Genomic DNA, 18,439 nt, shown 5'->3' on the forward strand with positions numbered 1-18,439 from the left:
TAATCCCCTTCTTTGGGCATCCCTAGTATTTTCTTTTACCACATGCTTCTTACCATGTGGTTTTGAAATAGCCTATTTCTCTGTGTCCTCCTCCCCTGCTAGCTTGTATGATTTCAGGGGACAGAGGCAGTGCATTAATATTTTTGTAGTCTTAGGGCCCACCTGCTCTGTGTAGCTCAGAACCTGGCCTATATTGTAGGCCCTCAATAAAAGATTGGGAAATTAGATTGACCTCATCAGTGGTATACATATACCACTTGTGTCTCATTTTAAATACAAACATTTGTTTGAAAATCTAAGTTTTTAATTCAGATTTGCATTTTTTTTTTTTTTTTTTTTTTTTTTTTTTTTTTTTTGTGGTACACGGGCCTCTCACTGTTGTGGCCGCTCCCGTTGTGGAGCACAGGCTCCGGACGCGCAGGCTCAGCGGCCATGGCTCACAGGTCCAGCCGCTCCGTGGCATGTGGGATCTTCCCGGACCAGGGCACGAACCCGTGTCCCCTGCATCAGCAGGCGGACTCTCAACCACTGTGCCACCAGGGAAGCCCTTGATTTGCAAAATTATTTATTTTGGAGTTTCTGTAGATCACTAATGATTTAAGTTCAATTTTAATCATTTTTATTATTAAAAAATAATCACAGACTTACAGAAAAGTTGAAAATCCACTACAAAGAACACTTTATCCCTGAGCCATTTGAGAGTAAGGTGCAAAGCCAATGCCTTTGAATACTTTAGTGTGTACTTCCTACAAACAAGACCATTTTCTTACATCAGCACAATACAGCCATCAAAATCAGAAATTTTAACACTGATACATTATCATCATCTAGTCCTCAGACCTCATTCAAGTTTCTAATGGTGTGTCAGTAATGACCTACAGGACCCAGTTCAGAATCACGTGCTGTGTTTAGTTGTCATGGCTTTTCAGTCTGGACACTTCCCTCTGTCTTTCCTTTACTTCATTACCTTAACACTTTTGAAGATTTCAGGCAAGTTGTTTTGTAGCATCTCCCTCAATTTGGTTTAATCAGATGTGTCCTCATAATTAGATTTGGGTTTGCATGTCTGGCAGGAACATCACAGAAGTGATACTGTGTTCTTATATCCTGTCAGGTGGTGCATAGTTTGTTGTCCTGTCACTGATGTTGTCTTTGATCAAGGTGATGTCTGCTAGGCGTCCCCTTTGTAAAGTTATTCTTTTCCACTTTGTAATTAAGAAGTTTTGTGTGGTGAAGTACTTTTTTTTAAAATTTTATTTATTATTTATTTATTTGGGGCTGTGTTGGGTCTTCGTTTCTGTGCGAGGGCTTTCTCCAGTTGCGGCGAGCAGGGGCCACTCTTCATCGCGGTGCACGGGCCTCTCACTGTCGTGGCCTCTCTTGTTGTGGAGCACAAGCTCCAGATGTGCAGGCTCAGCAGTTGTGGCTCACGGGCCCAGTTGCTCCGCGGCATGTGGGACCCTCCCAGACCAGGGCTCGAACCCATGTCCCCTGCATCGGCAGGCAGGCTCTCAACCACTGCGCCACCAGGGAAGCCCGGTGAAGTACTTTGAAACTATGCAAATATCCTGTTCCTTATCAGACTTCCAGTCTCCTCATTCATTTATGTGACTGGATTAAATGGTTTCCTGTTTGGTGGGTTATAATCTGTTCTATCATTTTTTATTTTGATGTACAAATTTTCCCAGTTTTGACCAGTAGGAGCCCTTTCAAGCTGGTTTCTGTTTCTTTTTTAAATGTCCCCATCATTCTTTGGGCAGTTTCTAGCTTTCAGTCATAATAAAATGTTCCAGGCTCATCTTGTACTTTCTTTACCCCAGCCCTGGAATCAGCTGTTACTCCAAGGAGCCCTGGTTTCTTTTAGTGGAGAAGAATATTTAGAAACAAAGATCTGAGTGCTAGATGTGCTCAATGCCGTTAGGGTGTTGCTGCTCCCAGACCCTCTCCGTGGACCAAACTAGGAAATATATATGTGCACACACATATACATAAAACATTTACATCTATATTTGTGTGTGTGTGTGTATGTGTGTGTACTGTGAGTCCACAACAGTACCTTTAATTTCATCCAACCCACAGAGTTCATTCTAGTTCTCTCCCTTTGCATATTTTAACTTTCTTCTCTGAGGTACCGCCTCACACCGGTCAGAATGGCCATGATTAAAAAGTCATTACAAATAACAGATGCTGGAGAGGGGGTGGAGAAAAAGGAGCCCTCCTACATTGTTGGTGGGAATGTAAATTGTGCAGCTGCTATGGCAAACAGTATGGAGGTTCCTCAGAAAACTAAAAATAGAGTTGCCATATGATCCAGCAATCCCACTCCTGGGTATGTATCTGGATAAAACTATTGATATAATTCAAAAAGATACATGCACCCCTATGTTCATAGCAGCCAAGACACGGACACAACCTAAATGTCCATTGACAGATGAATGGATAAAGAAGATGTAGTACATATATACAATGGAATACTACTCAGCCATAAAAAAGAATGAAATAACGCCATTTACAGCAACATGGTAAGTAAAGTAAGTCAGAAAAAGAAACACAAATACCATATGATATCACTTTTATGTGGAATCTAAAATATACAAATGAACATATCTACAAAACAGAAACAGACTCACAGACATAGAGAACAGACTTGTGGTTGCCATGGGGGAGCGGGGTTGGGGAGGAATGGATTGGGAGTTTGGGGCTAGCAGATGTAAACTATTTTATATAGGATGGATAAACAACAAGGTCCTACTGTATAGCACAGGGAACTATATTCAATATCCTGTGATAAACCATATGGAAGAGAATATGAAAAAGAATGTATATATGTGTATAACTGAATCAGTTTTTTGTAGACAGAAATTAACAACATCGTAAATCAACTATACTTCAATAAAATAAATTAAAAAATCATAACTTTCTTCTCTGACAGTAAGAAATCTGGCTTGCATTCATCTTAGTGTATACCCTTATTTGACCAGCTGCCCCCATATGTGACTGATTATCTAACTCTGCCATCACGTCCTTCTCAAGCAGATGCTCTTCCTACCCCACTGGGCTCTGACAGACCCCTCTGAGAATATCTTGCACACACTCTGAAGTCTAGCTCCAGTTTAATAGTCTCTATTCTAAATATTGAGATCTACTGGGAAGAGTTTGGGATACAAAGATTAGGTTTAGATACAATTTTACAGAATTGCGTAAGTAATTGTTCTCTTGTAGGCTATTTTATTAAAACAAATCAAAGAGCAAGAGAGAGTAAGAATCACCGTGACTTTAAAAATTATTAATTCCTTATTTTGCACTTAATTTATTGTAAAATATAATACAAACTAGTGGATACAATGCATATGTACATTTTGAAAATTAATAATATTGAAAAGAGATCACCCTGGTACCCACAGCTCAGTTTAAGAAATACAGCGTTACCAGTACTTTTGAAACCTGCTTGTGTGCCACCCTCTGATTGCATTCCTCTCCCGCTTTCTGAGCGATAACAACTCTCCAGAATTTTGTATGATTTTTTTTTTTTTTTTACGTTTTACCAGGCTTATTTTGTTATGCACATATACATAGGCACTACATACAGTATGTTAAAGAGCATGTTAAGAAATATCAGGAAGACACGGGGGCGGGGGAAGGGTAAGCTGGGACGAAGTGAGAGAGTGGCATGGACATATATACAGTACCAAACGTAAAATAGACAGCCAGTGGGAAGCAGCCACACAGCATAGGGAGATCAGCTCAGTGCTCTGCGACCACCCAGCGGGGCAGGACAGGGAGGGTGGGAGAGAGACGCAAGAGGGAGGAGACATGGGGACATGCACATGCACAGCTGACCCACCTTGCCATACAGCAGAAGCCAACACACCATTGCAAAGCAACCACACCCCAACAAAGATGTTAAAAAAAAAAAAAAAAAAAGAAATACCAGGAGGTTTATGTATCTTTTTCATTTACCCTGTGTTTTATGGCCTTGTTTATCACCTCCTTGTACCAGCTCACCAAACTTCCCTGGAGGAGCAGCAGACCAAATTCCTTAGCACCCAGTGGCTCTGAGCAAATATAGAACATAGTAGCAAGATGCAAAAGTAATGAGACAGACCGAAGGCACATGTCAGGGGGACAACTTGTGAGTGGGGAAAGGGTTTTTCCGTTTGTTTGTTTTGCTTTTTACGGGATAGGGAAACACCAACTTTGGACAGTGGGAGAGAAAAAAGCTGCAGTTGGTCTTTTTAACACACACAGAACAAGTTAATATTGTGCTAAAAATATGTTTATGTATTAGGTTGGTTGAATAATGTGAAGGGTGGGCACCCAGAAGGAAGACATGGAACCTAATGTGCTCAAATATCCTCTCTTGTTTGAAAAGTTGTCTGGAGAGCAGTGCAAAGCCTCTTCTTCCTCTCGGGCCTGGCGAGTCTGCCGCCATGCTGTCCTCAGCAGCACCTGGGGTGGTGACTAATTGCCCCCATAAATCACCGAGCACCACTGTGCTGCTCCGTTTATTTTTCTGATAGTAATTTAGTGCTTGCTCTTTCCCACACTTGTCATTCCATGTTTTTCCTCACGTTAGAAGCCTTACTACGTGAGAGAAGTCAATACAATTTTCCGTTTGTATAAATGAAAGGCCACAGTTTTTAACTCTTTTATAATAATATTCCTTGAGCCAGAAGAAGATATATTTTCCACATTTTACTTACACTTCAACAATTATGTATTACATGCCTATAGGGCTCATGTTCAATGGCAAAGTGAAGTGGACTGATGGCCTCAGATGTTTCCTTGTAAGATAGGGTGTCAAGAACTGGCTTATATATTATCCGTCCTCCAGACTGACGTCACACTTCATAATAGCTCGGTATGATGATTGCTGTCAAAATTGCACTGAGCCTGGCCGTGCCGCGCAGGGACCTCGTCGGGAAGGACGCGCGGGCTTGTGCAGGGAGAGCGGAGCCCCAGCGGGTGGCACCCGTGCCACCTGTATGAATTATTTCATAATTGCTTTTTTATTAATCTTCCTTTTATAGATTGCTGTTGTGGCTGTCATGTGCAAACCCCACAGATGTCCACACATCAGTTTTACAGGAAACATATGTGTGTGAGTATGATTGTGATAAGTTGTGTATGTGTGTGTATTTTAATTGAACCAGTAAGTCCCCTAGAGCCTTGATCAATACATGCTGGTAATATTTAAAACTTTTTTTTGTTTGTATTTGTTTTTTGGCCACGGCTTTTGGGACCTCAGTTTCCCGACCAGGGATTGAGCCCGGGCCACAGCAGTGAAAGCCCGGCATCACTAACCACTAGGCCACCAGGGAACTCCCTGGTAACATTTAAAACTTTGACTTAATAGATTCATAAGTTAGTTCTTTGAAACAAGCACCTACTAGTAGGATGTCTCGATGCTTTAAAAATGAAGCATATAAAGATTTTAATTTGTTGCAATACACAGTAAAAAAAATTCATAGGTTACAGAACTCAAAACAGTAGATATTCTGTTAACTTGATAAACGATACGTGGAAATATGAGCTGCCTAAATTCCAAATGTCAGAAGTTTATAATGAATTTGGATCAGAAAAGTATCAAAGTAAAAACTTATCTTTACTAATAATCTTTAAACTTACTAAATTTAGATAATTAGAAAAATTAGCAGAAGAATATTCATGACTCTAGACAGGAAGGTTATTAATCAGGAGAAAGATTTTCTTAAGTGTAGTTACCAAGAGAGCACTGTGAGTATCAGTCCAAACTTAGGAAAACTTAGGCCTGGTTATTTGCCCCTAAAAGCTTAAACTTCTAACATAATAGTGACTGCAATACTCTGAAAATGACTGTAATAATGTTCCTTTATATGTTTATCTTTTTACTTGTTAGTAGAAAATGTATATATTTGCAGATACTACAAAGGTACAATCTTCTGTTAGGATTCGAAAATGAAGCTGGTTCAGTCAGGATTTTACGGAGCCTGTAGATACTTGAGCTAGACTGTTGAAGTAAGTTCTGTATCTGACATCTTCGTTTTATTGTATTGGCAGATACTGCCCTGGTGGACCTGATTCAGACTTTGAATATTCGACCCAGTCTTATACTGGATATGAGGTAAAGTAATGTGAGGCTGTCCTGAGGAGTGTTACAGCATACTTTATTAAGAGTATGCTTTTATAAGTACCAGCTTTCTTAAAATTTTTTTTTTTTTCCTGATTACATAAGTTATTCATCCACCAAACATTTGCTGAGTGTCTGTCGTTCTAGTCACTGGCGAAATAGTTATGTAAGCACTTATTATTAATATGTTAACATTGTTCTAAGTGCTTTACAACTTTAAACCTGACAGCAGGATTTTGAAGGTAGACACTATTATTATCCCAGTTTTTTAGATAAGGAAACCAGGGCCTAGAAGTCTTACATGACTGGCCTGGAGACACGCCCCTAATATGTAACAGGGCCGGGCTTTGAATTCTGTGCTCCTCACCAGTACATTGTCCTGCCTCTGCAGCTGTGAAAAAACAGATCAGGTCTTGAGAAATTTACTTTCTAATAAATGGGGGTAGATAGTAAAGAAACAAACAAGAAAAAACAATCAGGTACTAGTAAATGCAAAGCAGGGAAGTAAAGTCAAGTAAGATGTCGTAGCAGGGTGGATACTTCAGCCTTGGGGGCTAGGAAGGAATGGTCTGAGGAGGTGACATTTAAACTGAGCCCTGAATGACAAGAAAGAGCCTTTCAAGAATACCAAGAAAGAGCATTCCTAGCAGAGAGAATAGCTGGAACATGGAGCCAGGCTCAGAATGACAGTGGGGGCATCTGGAGCAGAGCAGGTGAGGGGAGAATGAGATTCGGGAGACGGGTGATGCAGGGGATTGTAAGCCAGGGCAAGGAGTTTGTTATAGGTGTTGTGAAAAGCCATCCAGATTTAAAGCAGGGGGATGATATAATCCAGTTCCGGTTTTTAAAAGATCATTTGATGATTCTGTGAGGGCAGGATTAGAGCGGGTGCAAGAGTGAAAGCAGGAGGCCAGCGAGCAGGCTTTCGAAGCCGTCGGCCTCATCCAAAGAGGCCAGCAGCCAGGAAACCATGTGACTTTTTTTCTTATACATGTTTTTTCATTTCTTACCTGTTTTTCATAGTTCAAATTTTTAAAAATACTAAAAGAATTTTTCAGTGAAGACTCCCTGTCATCACTCTCCCCTGGCCACCACCCCTTTCTGCTTCAGCCCCCGAAGACAAATCAGTATCATCCCCTTCCTATACATCCTTCAGAGATAGTATATAGATATAAAAGCAATACATACTCTTTATCCTAACTTTTTACACAGGAGGTAGTCTATCAAAACCTTGCACCTTACCTTTCTCATTTAACGATGTATCTTAGGGAACGTTTTATATCAGTATATTGTTTCATGGCCGTAGACTATTCCATTGTATGATAGCATGATGGCTTTTTGTTAAGCCATTACAAACTGTTGTTGTATTGATATTTAATGATCTGGTTTAAAGGTTATTTTATCAAGTAACTCTTTTGAATGTGTATACACAGCTATGTCTGTGAGCAGTATAACAATTTGGTGACCCTGGGGATTCCATAAGGGTTTACACAAAGATATAACTATGGTCCAAGGAGCTGCCTGCTGTTGAGTGGAGACCAGCTGAATGCTATTCAGGACATTGTTTTGAACCCTGACAAGACTGAGAGAGGAAGAAAGGAGCCCAAGGGAACTTTATTTTTAATACGCTTTTGAAACTACTTTTTATTCTTAATTCAGCGTGGGCATAACAGGATACTTTTCTTTTTTCTTAGCCAACCTCCATGCGAGCTATCCGTGCTAGGTATGACCCTTATCTACAGACAAGACACCGAATAGAACAGGTAAGGTTTTAAAAAGCATTGTTACATTAGATCTTTATACTTAGAAGGTATTATTGCTTGATTTGAGTTGAACCAGAAATAAGAACTGAAAGAATATTTCTCCCCTTTGTAAGTTTTTAATATCCATCTGAGGGAGGGGGACTATTATGCAATACCTAGCAAGGTCAAAAACACTACTTGCTTTAAAGACCGTCTTATTTTCTGTAAGGATTTTATAGTCTCTAAAGTTCTTTCAATTTGTAGAAAGTTATTTATGGTATGAAATTTACAGAATATGGATATGTCTTAGACAATAGGTGGGTGGATTGAATTTTAGCTTCCATAAGCCAAGTGAGAAGTATTGTGACTAGTTTGCTGGGGTGTGAATGGGGAATTGACTGTACAGGGGGATGAGGGACTCTTGGGAGCCATGGAGTTGTTCTGTATACTGGTGGTGGTGGTGGCAGTGGTTACACAACTCTAAACATTTGTCAAAACTCATTTAATTGTACAGTTAAAGTTAGTGGATTTTATTGTATATAAATTATACCCCGGGAGTTCCCTGGTGGCCTAGTGGTTAGGATTCCGGGCTTTCACTGCCGTGGCCTGGGTTCAGTCCCTAGGCCACGATCCCTAGATCCTGCAAACTGCATGGCAAAGCCACCAAAAAAAAAAATTATACCTCAATATAACTGATTAAAAACAAGTACTGTGTAGATGGCCTTGCTCTGTTCAAGAACTCTGAACATTAATACAGATTTTCTTTTTCACAATTTTATTTTAAACTTGTCCAATTTCAAACAATGCAAGAACTGTCCATAGTTTTTATAGTTACATCTAGTAAGACAACTAGAAAATCTCAAATGGAAAGTAGCACATACCATAGTCAGTAAGTCGCTTCTGTGCTTAACTGTTATTACGAGTGGATACCAACCACTTCTAATTTTCACATCATTGTCACCCAAGCATATATGGATCAGGATTGTCAGCTGTAGGAGAGGACCCCACCTGCAGGGAGCCAACATAGTTCCTAAACTGACCATTGCTTCAATTGCTTCAATTTCTTTTTTAGCCATAATTTTTTTTTTTTTGGAACCCATGCCACTTGCGGTGGAAGCACAGAGCCCTAACCACTGGCTGGACCACCAGGGAATTCCCCATGATATTTAACTCATTTGAAGTGTTTCAGTAGAGTTCGAAATGTTTATATTTTCCAAACAGGAGCATGGGTTTTGAAAGATTTTAGAAACTACCAGAGAGTAGTGATTCTTTTCCTAACTGTAAATGCACTAGAATCACCTGAGTAACTTTTCCAAAACACATGCCAGATTTCACCGCTGAAGTTCTGATTAAGTCTGGTTTAGGGTCCAGGCAAGATATTTTGAAAAAGCTACCAGGAAGATTTTGTTGTGTGTTCCTGGTAAACAACCATAGTTATAAAGTATTCTTTTAGTGTTGATAGCTATGTACATGTACTTACAGATATATATTTGCATGTGTATGCACATGCATGCCCATATGCTTATGTATCTGTAAGGATTTACATATGTATAAGGATGTATGTATGTATAAGTTATTTGCCATTTTCAGAAACAAGTATAAAACAAAGTAACTTTTTGCTTATATTAAGTGTGGACATCCTCTTTACGTAGTACATTAGAGTTCATAATTTGTAGTCTACTTGACCTAGTTTTTCTCAGGCCTAAGATATGGCAAGAAATTTAAATACCTGTTTCTAAAAATTAGAATCTTGCCTTATTGTAGTTGAAAAACTGAAAGATCTATACCATTCTCTTCCCAAATAGAAGGGATGTCATATTTCAGACTTCATTGTCCTTCCGCCACTCCTGAAACTAGGCTTAAGGTGCTACCTGTACCCAGAAACTTCATAATTAATTCAAAACTTTTAATTTAAAACTGCTTTCTTAACGTTTCTTTCTAATCTAGTGTTCTCTTTCACTTGCATCAAGTCCTGATTATGTTGCATATAGTCTTCTTCGTCCCCAGTGCTGACCACAAAGTCTGGCATAAAATATGTAATCAATAAATATTTGTTTATTCTATTACATATTGTGTTATTTGCTTTGCTGCTCTCTTAATTTATATTCTTTGTATTATTAAATTTTCACTTAACTCTGTAAGTTGACATCAGACTTCTTGTTTATTATTTTTAATTCTCGTCCTCCTTATTTGAGCAATAATTTCCTTTTCAGACCCTGGAGTCTATTTTTTTTAGTCCATAGAATTTGCTTAACATGTTTGCTTCTCATTTTTAAACTATACTGATGAGAACACCGCAAAGTAAAATTAGAAATTTGCAATAACACTCTTAGGGTAGTTGACTATATCTTTCTAATGCTGATGAATTTATGTCTTTCAGTTAAAACAACTTGGTCACAGTGTGGATAAAGTGGAATTTATTGTGATGGGTGGAACATTTATGGCCCTTCCAGAAGAATACAGAGATTATTTTATTCGAAATTTACATGATGCCTTATCAGGACATACCTCCAACAATATTTACGAGGCAGTCAAGTAAGAAATCCTTATTTTATCATATTCACCAACGCTGGCTGTCAGTTAATCCTCCTAGCAGCAGTCTGTGAGAATTCCTTTTGCTCTATGTCTATATTCCTAGTTCTTTCGGGGAGGGAGGGGAGAGGATGTCATTCTTTTTATTTGCATACCTTTCATGGGTTGTAAGGTTAAATACATTTTTTCCCAATTTTCTTGAGATACAATGAACATAGAGCACTGTATAAGTTAGGGTGTGCAGCATAATGATTTGATGTCACATATATCATGAAATGATGAGCACAGTAAGCTGAGTTAACATCTGTCATCTCATACAGACCTAGTCCTTGTAGTTGCTTCTGTTTTGTGGGAAAAAGGATTATGTTTTTAAAAAGTGAGTATGGTCCATTGGTTATTAGTATTTTCACAAAATCACTATGTGAAAGAATAAAAAGAAACTAAAAAAAAAGAAAAAGAAAGAACAACAGCAACAAAAAACCAAAACCAAGGGATTTCCCTGGTGGTGCAGTGGTTAAGAATCCGCCTGCCAATGCAGGGGACACGGGTTCGAGCCCTGGTCCAGGAAGATCCCACATGCCATGGAGCAACCTAGCCCATGAGCCACAACTACTGAGCCTGCACTCTAGAGCCCATGAGCCACAACTACTGAGCCCGTGTGCCACAACTACTGAAGCCCACGCGCCTAGAGCCAGTGCTCCACAACAAGAGAAGCCACCGCAGTGAGAAGCCCCCACACCGCAAAAAAGAGTAGCCCCTGCTCGCCATAACTAGAGAAAGCCCACGTGCAGGAACAAAGACCCAATGCAGCCAAAAATAAATAAATAAGTAAATAAATTTACTTTAAAAAAAACCCAAAAAAACCACTGTGCAGATCTTCTCAGCCTTAGGCTGGTCTAAACTGCAGGGGTAGCTTTGATTGGACTAGGTGAGCCCACCCAAAAAGAGCACTGGGAGTACTTTTAATCTGAGACATTTAACTGCTATATAATCAACAAAACAAGTGACTTTTTTTAAAAAACATATTTATTGGGTATAGTTGTTTAACAATGTTGTGTTAGTTTCTGCTGTATAACAAAGTGAATCAGCTATATGTATACATATATCCCCATATCCCCTCCCTCTTGCGTCTCCCTCCCACCCTCCTTATCCCACCCCGCTAGGTGGTCACAAAACACCAAGCTGATCTCCCTGCATGTTGCAGCTGCTTCCTACTAGCAATCTGTTTTACATTTGGTAGTGTATATATGTCAGTGTTACTCTCACTTTGTCCCAGCTTGCCAGCTTCCCCCTCCCTGGGTCCTCAAGTTCATTCTCTACGTCTGCGTCTTTATTCCTGTCCTGCCCCTAGGTTCATCAGAACCATTTCTTTTTTTTATGATTCCATATATATGTGTTAGCATAAGGTATTTGTTTTTCTCTTTCTGACTTACTTCACTCTGTATGACAGACTCTAGGCCCATCCAAACAAAACACTGCCATTTACCATTGCAACAAAAAGAATAAAATATCTAGGAATAAACCTTCCTAAGGAGACAAAACACCTGTATGCAGAAAACTATAAGACACTGATGAAAGAAATTAAAGACAATACAAACAGATGGAGAGATATACCGTGTTCTTGGATTGAAAGAATCAACATTGTGAAAATGACTGTACTACCCAAAGCAATCTACAGATTCAGTGCAATCCCTGTCAAGCTACCAAAGGCATTTTTCACAGAACTAGAACAAAAAATTTTACAATTTGTATGGAAACACAAAAGACCCCGAATAGCCAAAGCAATCTTGAGAAAGAAAAACAGCTGGAGGAATCAGGTTACCTGACTTCAGGCTGTACTACAAAGCTACAGTAATCAAGACAGTATGGTACTGGCACAAAAACAGAAATATAGATCAGTAGAACAGGATAGAAAGCCCAGAGATAAACCCATGCACATATGGTCACCTTATCTTTGATAAAGGTGGCAAGAATATACAATGGAGAAAAGACAGCCTGTTCAGTAAGTGGTGCTGGGAAAACTGGACAGCTACATGTAAAAGAATGAAATTAGAACACTTCCTAACACCATACACAAAAATAAACTCAAAATGGATTAAAGACCTAAATGTAAGGCCAGACACTATGAAACTCTTAGAGGAAAACATAGAGAGCACTTTGACATAAATCACAGCAGGATCCTTTTTGATCCACCTCCTAGAGAAATGGGAGTAAAAGCAAAAATAAACACATGGGACCTAATGAAACTTAAATGCTTTTGCACAGCAAAGGTAACCATAAACAAGATGAAAATACAACCCTCAGAATGGAAGAAAGTATTTTCAAATGAAGCAACTGACAAAGGATTCATCTCCAAAATATACAAGCAGCTCATGCAGCTCCATATCAAAAAAACAAGCAACCCAATCCAAAAATGGGCAGAAGACCTAAGTAGACGTTTCTCCAAAGAAGATATACAGATTGCCAACAAACACATGAAAGGATGCTCATCATCGCTAATCATTAGAGAAATGCAAATCAAAACTACAATGAGGTATCACCTCACACTGGTTAGAATGGCCATCATCAAAAAAATCTACAAACAATAAATGCTGGAGAGGGTGTGGAGAAACGGGAACCCTCTTACACTGTTGGTGGGAATGTAAATTGATACAGCCACTGTGGAGAACAGTATGGAGATTCCTTAAAAAACTAGAAATAGAGGGCTTCCCTGGTGGTGCAGTGGTTGAGAGTCCGCCTGCCGATGCAGGGGACACGGGTTCGTGCCCGGGTCTGGGAGGATCTCACGTGCCGCGGAGCGGCTGGGCCCGTGAGCCATGGCCGCTGAGCCTGCGTGTCCAGAGCCTGTGCTCCGCAATGGGAGAGGCCACAACAGAGAGGCCCGCATACCACACACACACACACACACACACACACACACACACAAAACTAGAAATAGAACTACCATATGACCTAGCAGTCCCACTACTGGGCGTATACCCTAAGAAAACCATAATTCAAAACGAGTCATGTACCACAATGTTCATTGAAGCTCTATTTACAATAGCCAGGACATGGAAGCAACCTAAGTGTCCATCGACAGATGAATGGATAAAGACGATGTGGCACATATATACAATGGAATATTACTCAGCCATAGAAAAACAAGTGACTATTATTTAATAACTTGTTTTAATTACTGTTTAATAACTATTAAATAATTTGTTTATGGATGGGATCATTTATTTCAAATTCTAGTTGACAGAAGACAATTATGCTTTCTTTTGATACCTCATGTCTCCATTTTTAGTGAGAAGAATACTAAGGTTTCATATATAGTTCAATGATTTAAGAAATGAAAGTCTTAGAATAGTTTTTATTTTCAGAAATTTCAGGAACACCTGGCTAAGTTACTGTGTACTATTCTCTTTTATTTACTGAACATTAATTGAAGGCCCATTAGGGGCCATGCACTGCCTTGGACACTGGGAACAACATGGTGAACAAGACGGATGTTGTCCTTGCCCTCATGGTGCTTACATTCTACTGGTTCAACAAATAACAAACAGTAAGTGCTGTGATGGATATAGACGGCTATGATGGAGAATACCTGGGCTGATTCTGCACACAAAGTGGTGACGTTTAAGCTGAGATCTGAAGTATAAGGAGGGAGTCAGGCCGAGCGCAGAAAAAAGAAGAGGCACTGAAATGAGGAAGAACTTGAGGTGTTCCAGGAACAGAGAGGAGGCCAGGGTATCTAGATTCCAGTGAAAAGGGGGGCATATGTCATGAAAGGAGATTGAAAAGTTAGGTGTGGGCCTGATTATACATGCTTTTGAGGACTTAAAAACTTTCGAATCAGCCGTAGGAAGTAGATGAATGGTTTCAAGCAGGAGACTGATGTGTTTGGGTTTGTAAGAAGCTCATTCTGGTTATTGTGTGGCTGCAACATGAGAATGTTGGTGCAAGAGTGGACGTGGGAAACTGGGTGGAAGAGTGTTGTATCCACCCCAGCTCAGATGAGGGTGGTGGCAGTAATGACAGAAAAGAATAGATGGATTAGCTGTATTTTTGTGTGGAAACTGACAGATTTTGGATGAGGTCCACAGTAAGAAAGAGGAACGAATCAAGGATGACACCCAGGTTTTGGTTGTAGGAAATGATCGAGAGTTGTGTCACATACTGAGATGGAAAAGACAGAAGGAAGAACAGGTTTGTGGGAGAAAATCGAGAGTTTTACTTTGGCTGCATTAAGTTTGAAATGCTTAGAATACGTTCAGGTGGGGATGTCCATAGGCTATATAAGAGATGCCTGGACTGGCGATATAAAATTGGGGATTATCAGCTCATAGATGCTATTTATAGCCATGCAAATGGATACGGTCACCTTATGGGAGAGTTTCAGATTTCCAAGGTATGCTACATGAAGACGCAATTTTTAGGGCCATTCTTGCAGTGTGAGCCCATCATTTTTGTATACGTGCCTGTGAGTGTAAATGCATAGAAGAGGTGGTAGAATGGTGATCATCATAGGCAATAGTTAGCACTGAGGAGAAAGGGACATGAGACGTGGGGGTAAAGGAGGACGTATACAGCGTACAGTGTGCTGAGCATTGTGATAAGTATTCACTTATTCAGTTCTTATAAGAAGTCTTTAAGTATTTAACTTATCCCTGTTTTACAAGTGAGGAAACTTTCATTACCCTGTAATTAAAACAGTTTTTGGACAAGCACACTTGTGAATGAATTTTGAATGATCCATCTGTTGGTCAGATATTGACAGCTAACGACCTAGGTAGGGCTTCCTCTTGGAATTGGGGACAGGGCCGTCTTTTTGTGCTCTCCCTACTTCTCCCAGCCCCTTCTTTTGCTCTCCTTTGGGTTGGTATAAATGAAAAGAGTAGAGACTTCCTCATAAGTTTAAATAAATCTCAAGGGTAGTTTGAGGGGCCTGGGTAGAGAGTTCAGCAGCTGGGAAAGCATGTGTGAGCCGCTACTTTGTGTGATTGTCAGTAGAGGATGTGACAGGTTAATTCTATGTCCATGAATGTGGACTTTGAGCAACAGCTGGCCCAGGTGATCTCTCCATCCTGCAGGGCCTTTCGTAGCAGGATGAGATGGGACCATATTTACTGCTCATTCAGAACTTGATCATTCATGAATATGAGTCACGCTGAGTAAAACGCTGAAGTCTTTCAATCTATAGAGGAGTAATGATGTAAATCCATCGCATTCTTCCTAATAATACTGAAAATCAGATGATAGCTTAGAATAAAATGCAATTGGAGGAAGAAAAACAACCTTAATTAGTTCAAAGCCCCATGATATTAGGATGGCAGCAGTACCTCAGAGGATTACTGACTAAAATCATTGAACTCTGAGAATTCCCTCACAGGATAATCTATTCAGACCATCATATTTTTCTACGCATGCTTATGTATTGTATATTTTTTTATCAGTGCAGCTGTCCTCATGTTGCAGACCTTGCACATTATGTGGATTTGAGCCATAAGTATCTTGGACTTGTCCCGCCCTTCCTCACCCCCATGAAAGTTTGCTGCAGAGCTTTTCAGTCTACAGTTTGGGTCCCCCGGGTCATGTGAGCTAGGCCAACTGAAGATCTGCATAATGAATTTTTAGGATGCAGTTAGTCTGACATCTCATCAACTGAAACTTTAAAAATATTTGCTCTATTCTTTGTGTGAAGTTTTATCTTTATTTTTGCAGAAATGGTGCAGTGTCTAGTGGTGTTTGTAAATTGCCTCTTTTTTGTCCGGGTGAAAATAGAGTTTTATTATTATTATAACTTGCGATTACGGTATGTGTGTAGAAAAAGCCGTTTGGAGAAGCAAGCCTCTTTCTCTAATGGACCAGGCAGAGCCGGCGTTGTTTTGTTTCTGTTCTTGAATTTACCTCAAGGGGGCAACAAACACTTTACTTTCGGATAAAAATTTTTATGGGATTTGAGCCTTCATTGCAACAAATATCATGAATGGCTCTCGGGAAGTAGTAAAAGTACAATCTGGGAGCCATGAAACCATCCATAAATGCTACACTGAATCCTGCCAACCCACATTCGACATGTTTTGCTTTTTACTCCTGGTCTCTATACTTTTATGAGATTATCTGGAAAAAGCCAATTTGTGGTATCTTGTTTGCTTTGTTGAGGTAAATTTTTACTGCCAATTCCCTATAATAGAGTTGGTATTTGTTTTTCAGGGAAGCTTTGTATAATTTGAAGAAATAGTTGTCTGGTTTGTATTATAGAGACATAGAAAACTATTTTCAAATGTTGACATCTTTGCAAAATGTAGAGCAGCCCAGAGATACTGTGTTTTGAACATAACGTTTTCTTCAAAATTTTTGGATGAGATATTTACTTTGCCGTTCTCTAAGTTCTCTTGCGCAGAGGGTATTCATGAAAACTGTTTGGGTTACCCAGCATGACCCACTTCTCTCAGAGGTAAGGTGATGAATTTCATGTTTATTTTACTAGTAGTTGATACTAGTACAACTACACAGATGTAATACTGACTTTGACAAGCTTGGCATAGGTGGGGTGTTTTTTGTTGTTGTTTTTAATAAATTTATTTATTTTATTTATTTATTTTTGGTGGCGTTGGGTCTTCGTTGCTGTGCGCAGGCTTTCTCTAGTTGCAGCGAGCGGGAGCTGCTCTTTGTTGCGGTGCACGGGCTTCTCATTGCAATGGCTTTTCTCGTTGCAGAGCAAGGGCTCTAGGCGTGCGGGCTTCAGTAGTTGTGGCATGTGGACTCAGTAGTTGTGGCACACGGGCTTCAGTAGTTGTGGCTCACGGGCTCTAGAGCGCAGGCTCAGTAGCCGTGGCACACGGGCTTAGTTGCTCTGCGGCAGGTGGATCTTCCCGGACCAGGGCTTGAACCTGTGTCCCCTGCATTGGCAGGTGGATTCTTAACCACTGCGCCATCAGGGAAGTCCCTAGGTGAGTTTTTTTTTTTTAAGATTAATTTTAAATTAAGTTAAAAGTTACATATTGTGACAGATGAGTCAACCGTGTTTAAGGTTAAAAGTCTTTGTTCGAATTAGTGTCAAGTTCTATCAGCTCAAGTGTGTCTCTGCTTTGCTATTGTGTGTCATCTGGTTAAAGTTTTGCTTTTTTCTTAAAAGATTAAGAGTTAGGGTAAGGAAAAGCCCTAACAAGGTGAACTTGGTTGTTATTTATGGCAGGTTAGTAACAAGCAGTATGTTATATCCTTGCAGATGGAAACATTGGAAAGCTTGAGTGAACAGAGAGGTCAAGGACAAAGCAGGTATGATTTCTGTGAAGGCTCATTAAATCAAGCAAAGTGATAATCACTCATTACTATCAGCTAGACTGAGACTGCAGTAATCTCCAGAGATCATCAATTACTGGTGACTATCATCCTCTAAAAATCATAGCTCTGGAGGTGACAAGGACCAGCAGTGGGATCTGAGTCACCCGTTCACCAGAATGCAAATGTTGCCAAATATCTCAAAACAACCTTTTAAAATGGTTTTATTCCTTTTTAATCAGCCTGGCCCAGAAGCAGTTTTGCATTCAATTTTTAATGCTCCTTGGCTGTTTTCACAAGATTCAATTTAAAAGGGTAGTTACCCACCAAGAAGTAGGTGAGTCATACCTTCTCCCTGTGGAATTTTTAATTCAGTTCTGTTCCTTCCTCTTTTTTCCCCCTCCATCAATGACTTTAAATCCTCCAACTATGTCCTTCTGTGTCTTGGAAAAACTAGAGTGCTAGGTAATGCTGGGTCCCAGGCCCAGAAGCTAATTTCATAGATTTGCAGAGGAATGAAGAAAGCAAAGCAACCTAAGAAGGCCTGAAAGTGGCAGTCTCCTGCCTTGCTGCCCTGGCCTTATTTCTGGCAGGCCTCAGAACCTCTTGCATGTCTGGACTTTGGCTCTAATACCCTCCCCATCCCCGCGCCTCACTTCATATTGTTGGTCACTTTTACTTACTCCCTTGATAATCAGATTTTCGTAGATGGTGACCAGGATCCCCAACATTGGCAGTCCAACCTAGGATACAATCTTAGTCATCATAAAAAGAGGTGATATTAGTT

General features: G+C 39.9%; 1 protein-coding gene across 3 annotated transcripts in view; it reads left to right on the forward strand.

Annotated features, from left to right (window-relative positions):
* Positions 1-18,439, forward strand: part of ELP3 (elongator acetyltransferase complex subunit 3) — a 110,955-nt gene that overhangs the window by 13,205 nt on the left and 79,311 nt on the right. For all 3 annotated transcript variants that reach the window (XR_004350481.1, XM_032635841.1, XM_032635840.1), the window contains exons 4-7: positions 5,031-5,101; positions 6,040-6,103; positions 7,804-7,872; positions 10,232-10,386. Coding sequence is in view for 2 of the 3 variants with exons in the window: in XM_032635841.1 (XP_032491732.1) it covers positions 5,031-5,101; positions 6,040-6,103; positions 7,804-7,872; positions 10,232-10,386 (359 nt within the window). In the remaining variant the exon portion in view is untranslated. The remainder of the gene's footprint in view (positions 1-5,030; positions 5,102-6,039; positions 6,104-7,803; positions 7,873-10,231; positions 10,387-18,439) is intronic.

Source organism: Phocoena sinus, chromosome 6, assembly GCF_008692025.1.
Source record: "Phocoena sinus isolate mPhoSin1 chromosome 6, mPhoSin1.pri, whole genome shotgun sequence".
Taxonomy (NCBI): domain Eukaryota; kingdom Metazoa; phylum Chordata; class Mammalia; order Artiodactyla; family Phocoenidae; genus Phocoena; species Phocoena sinus.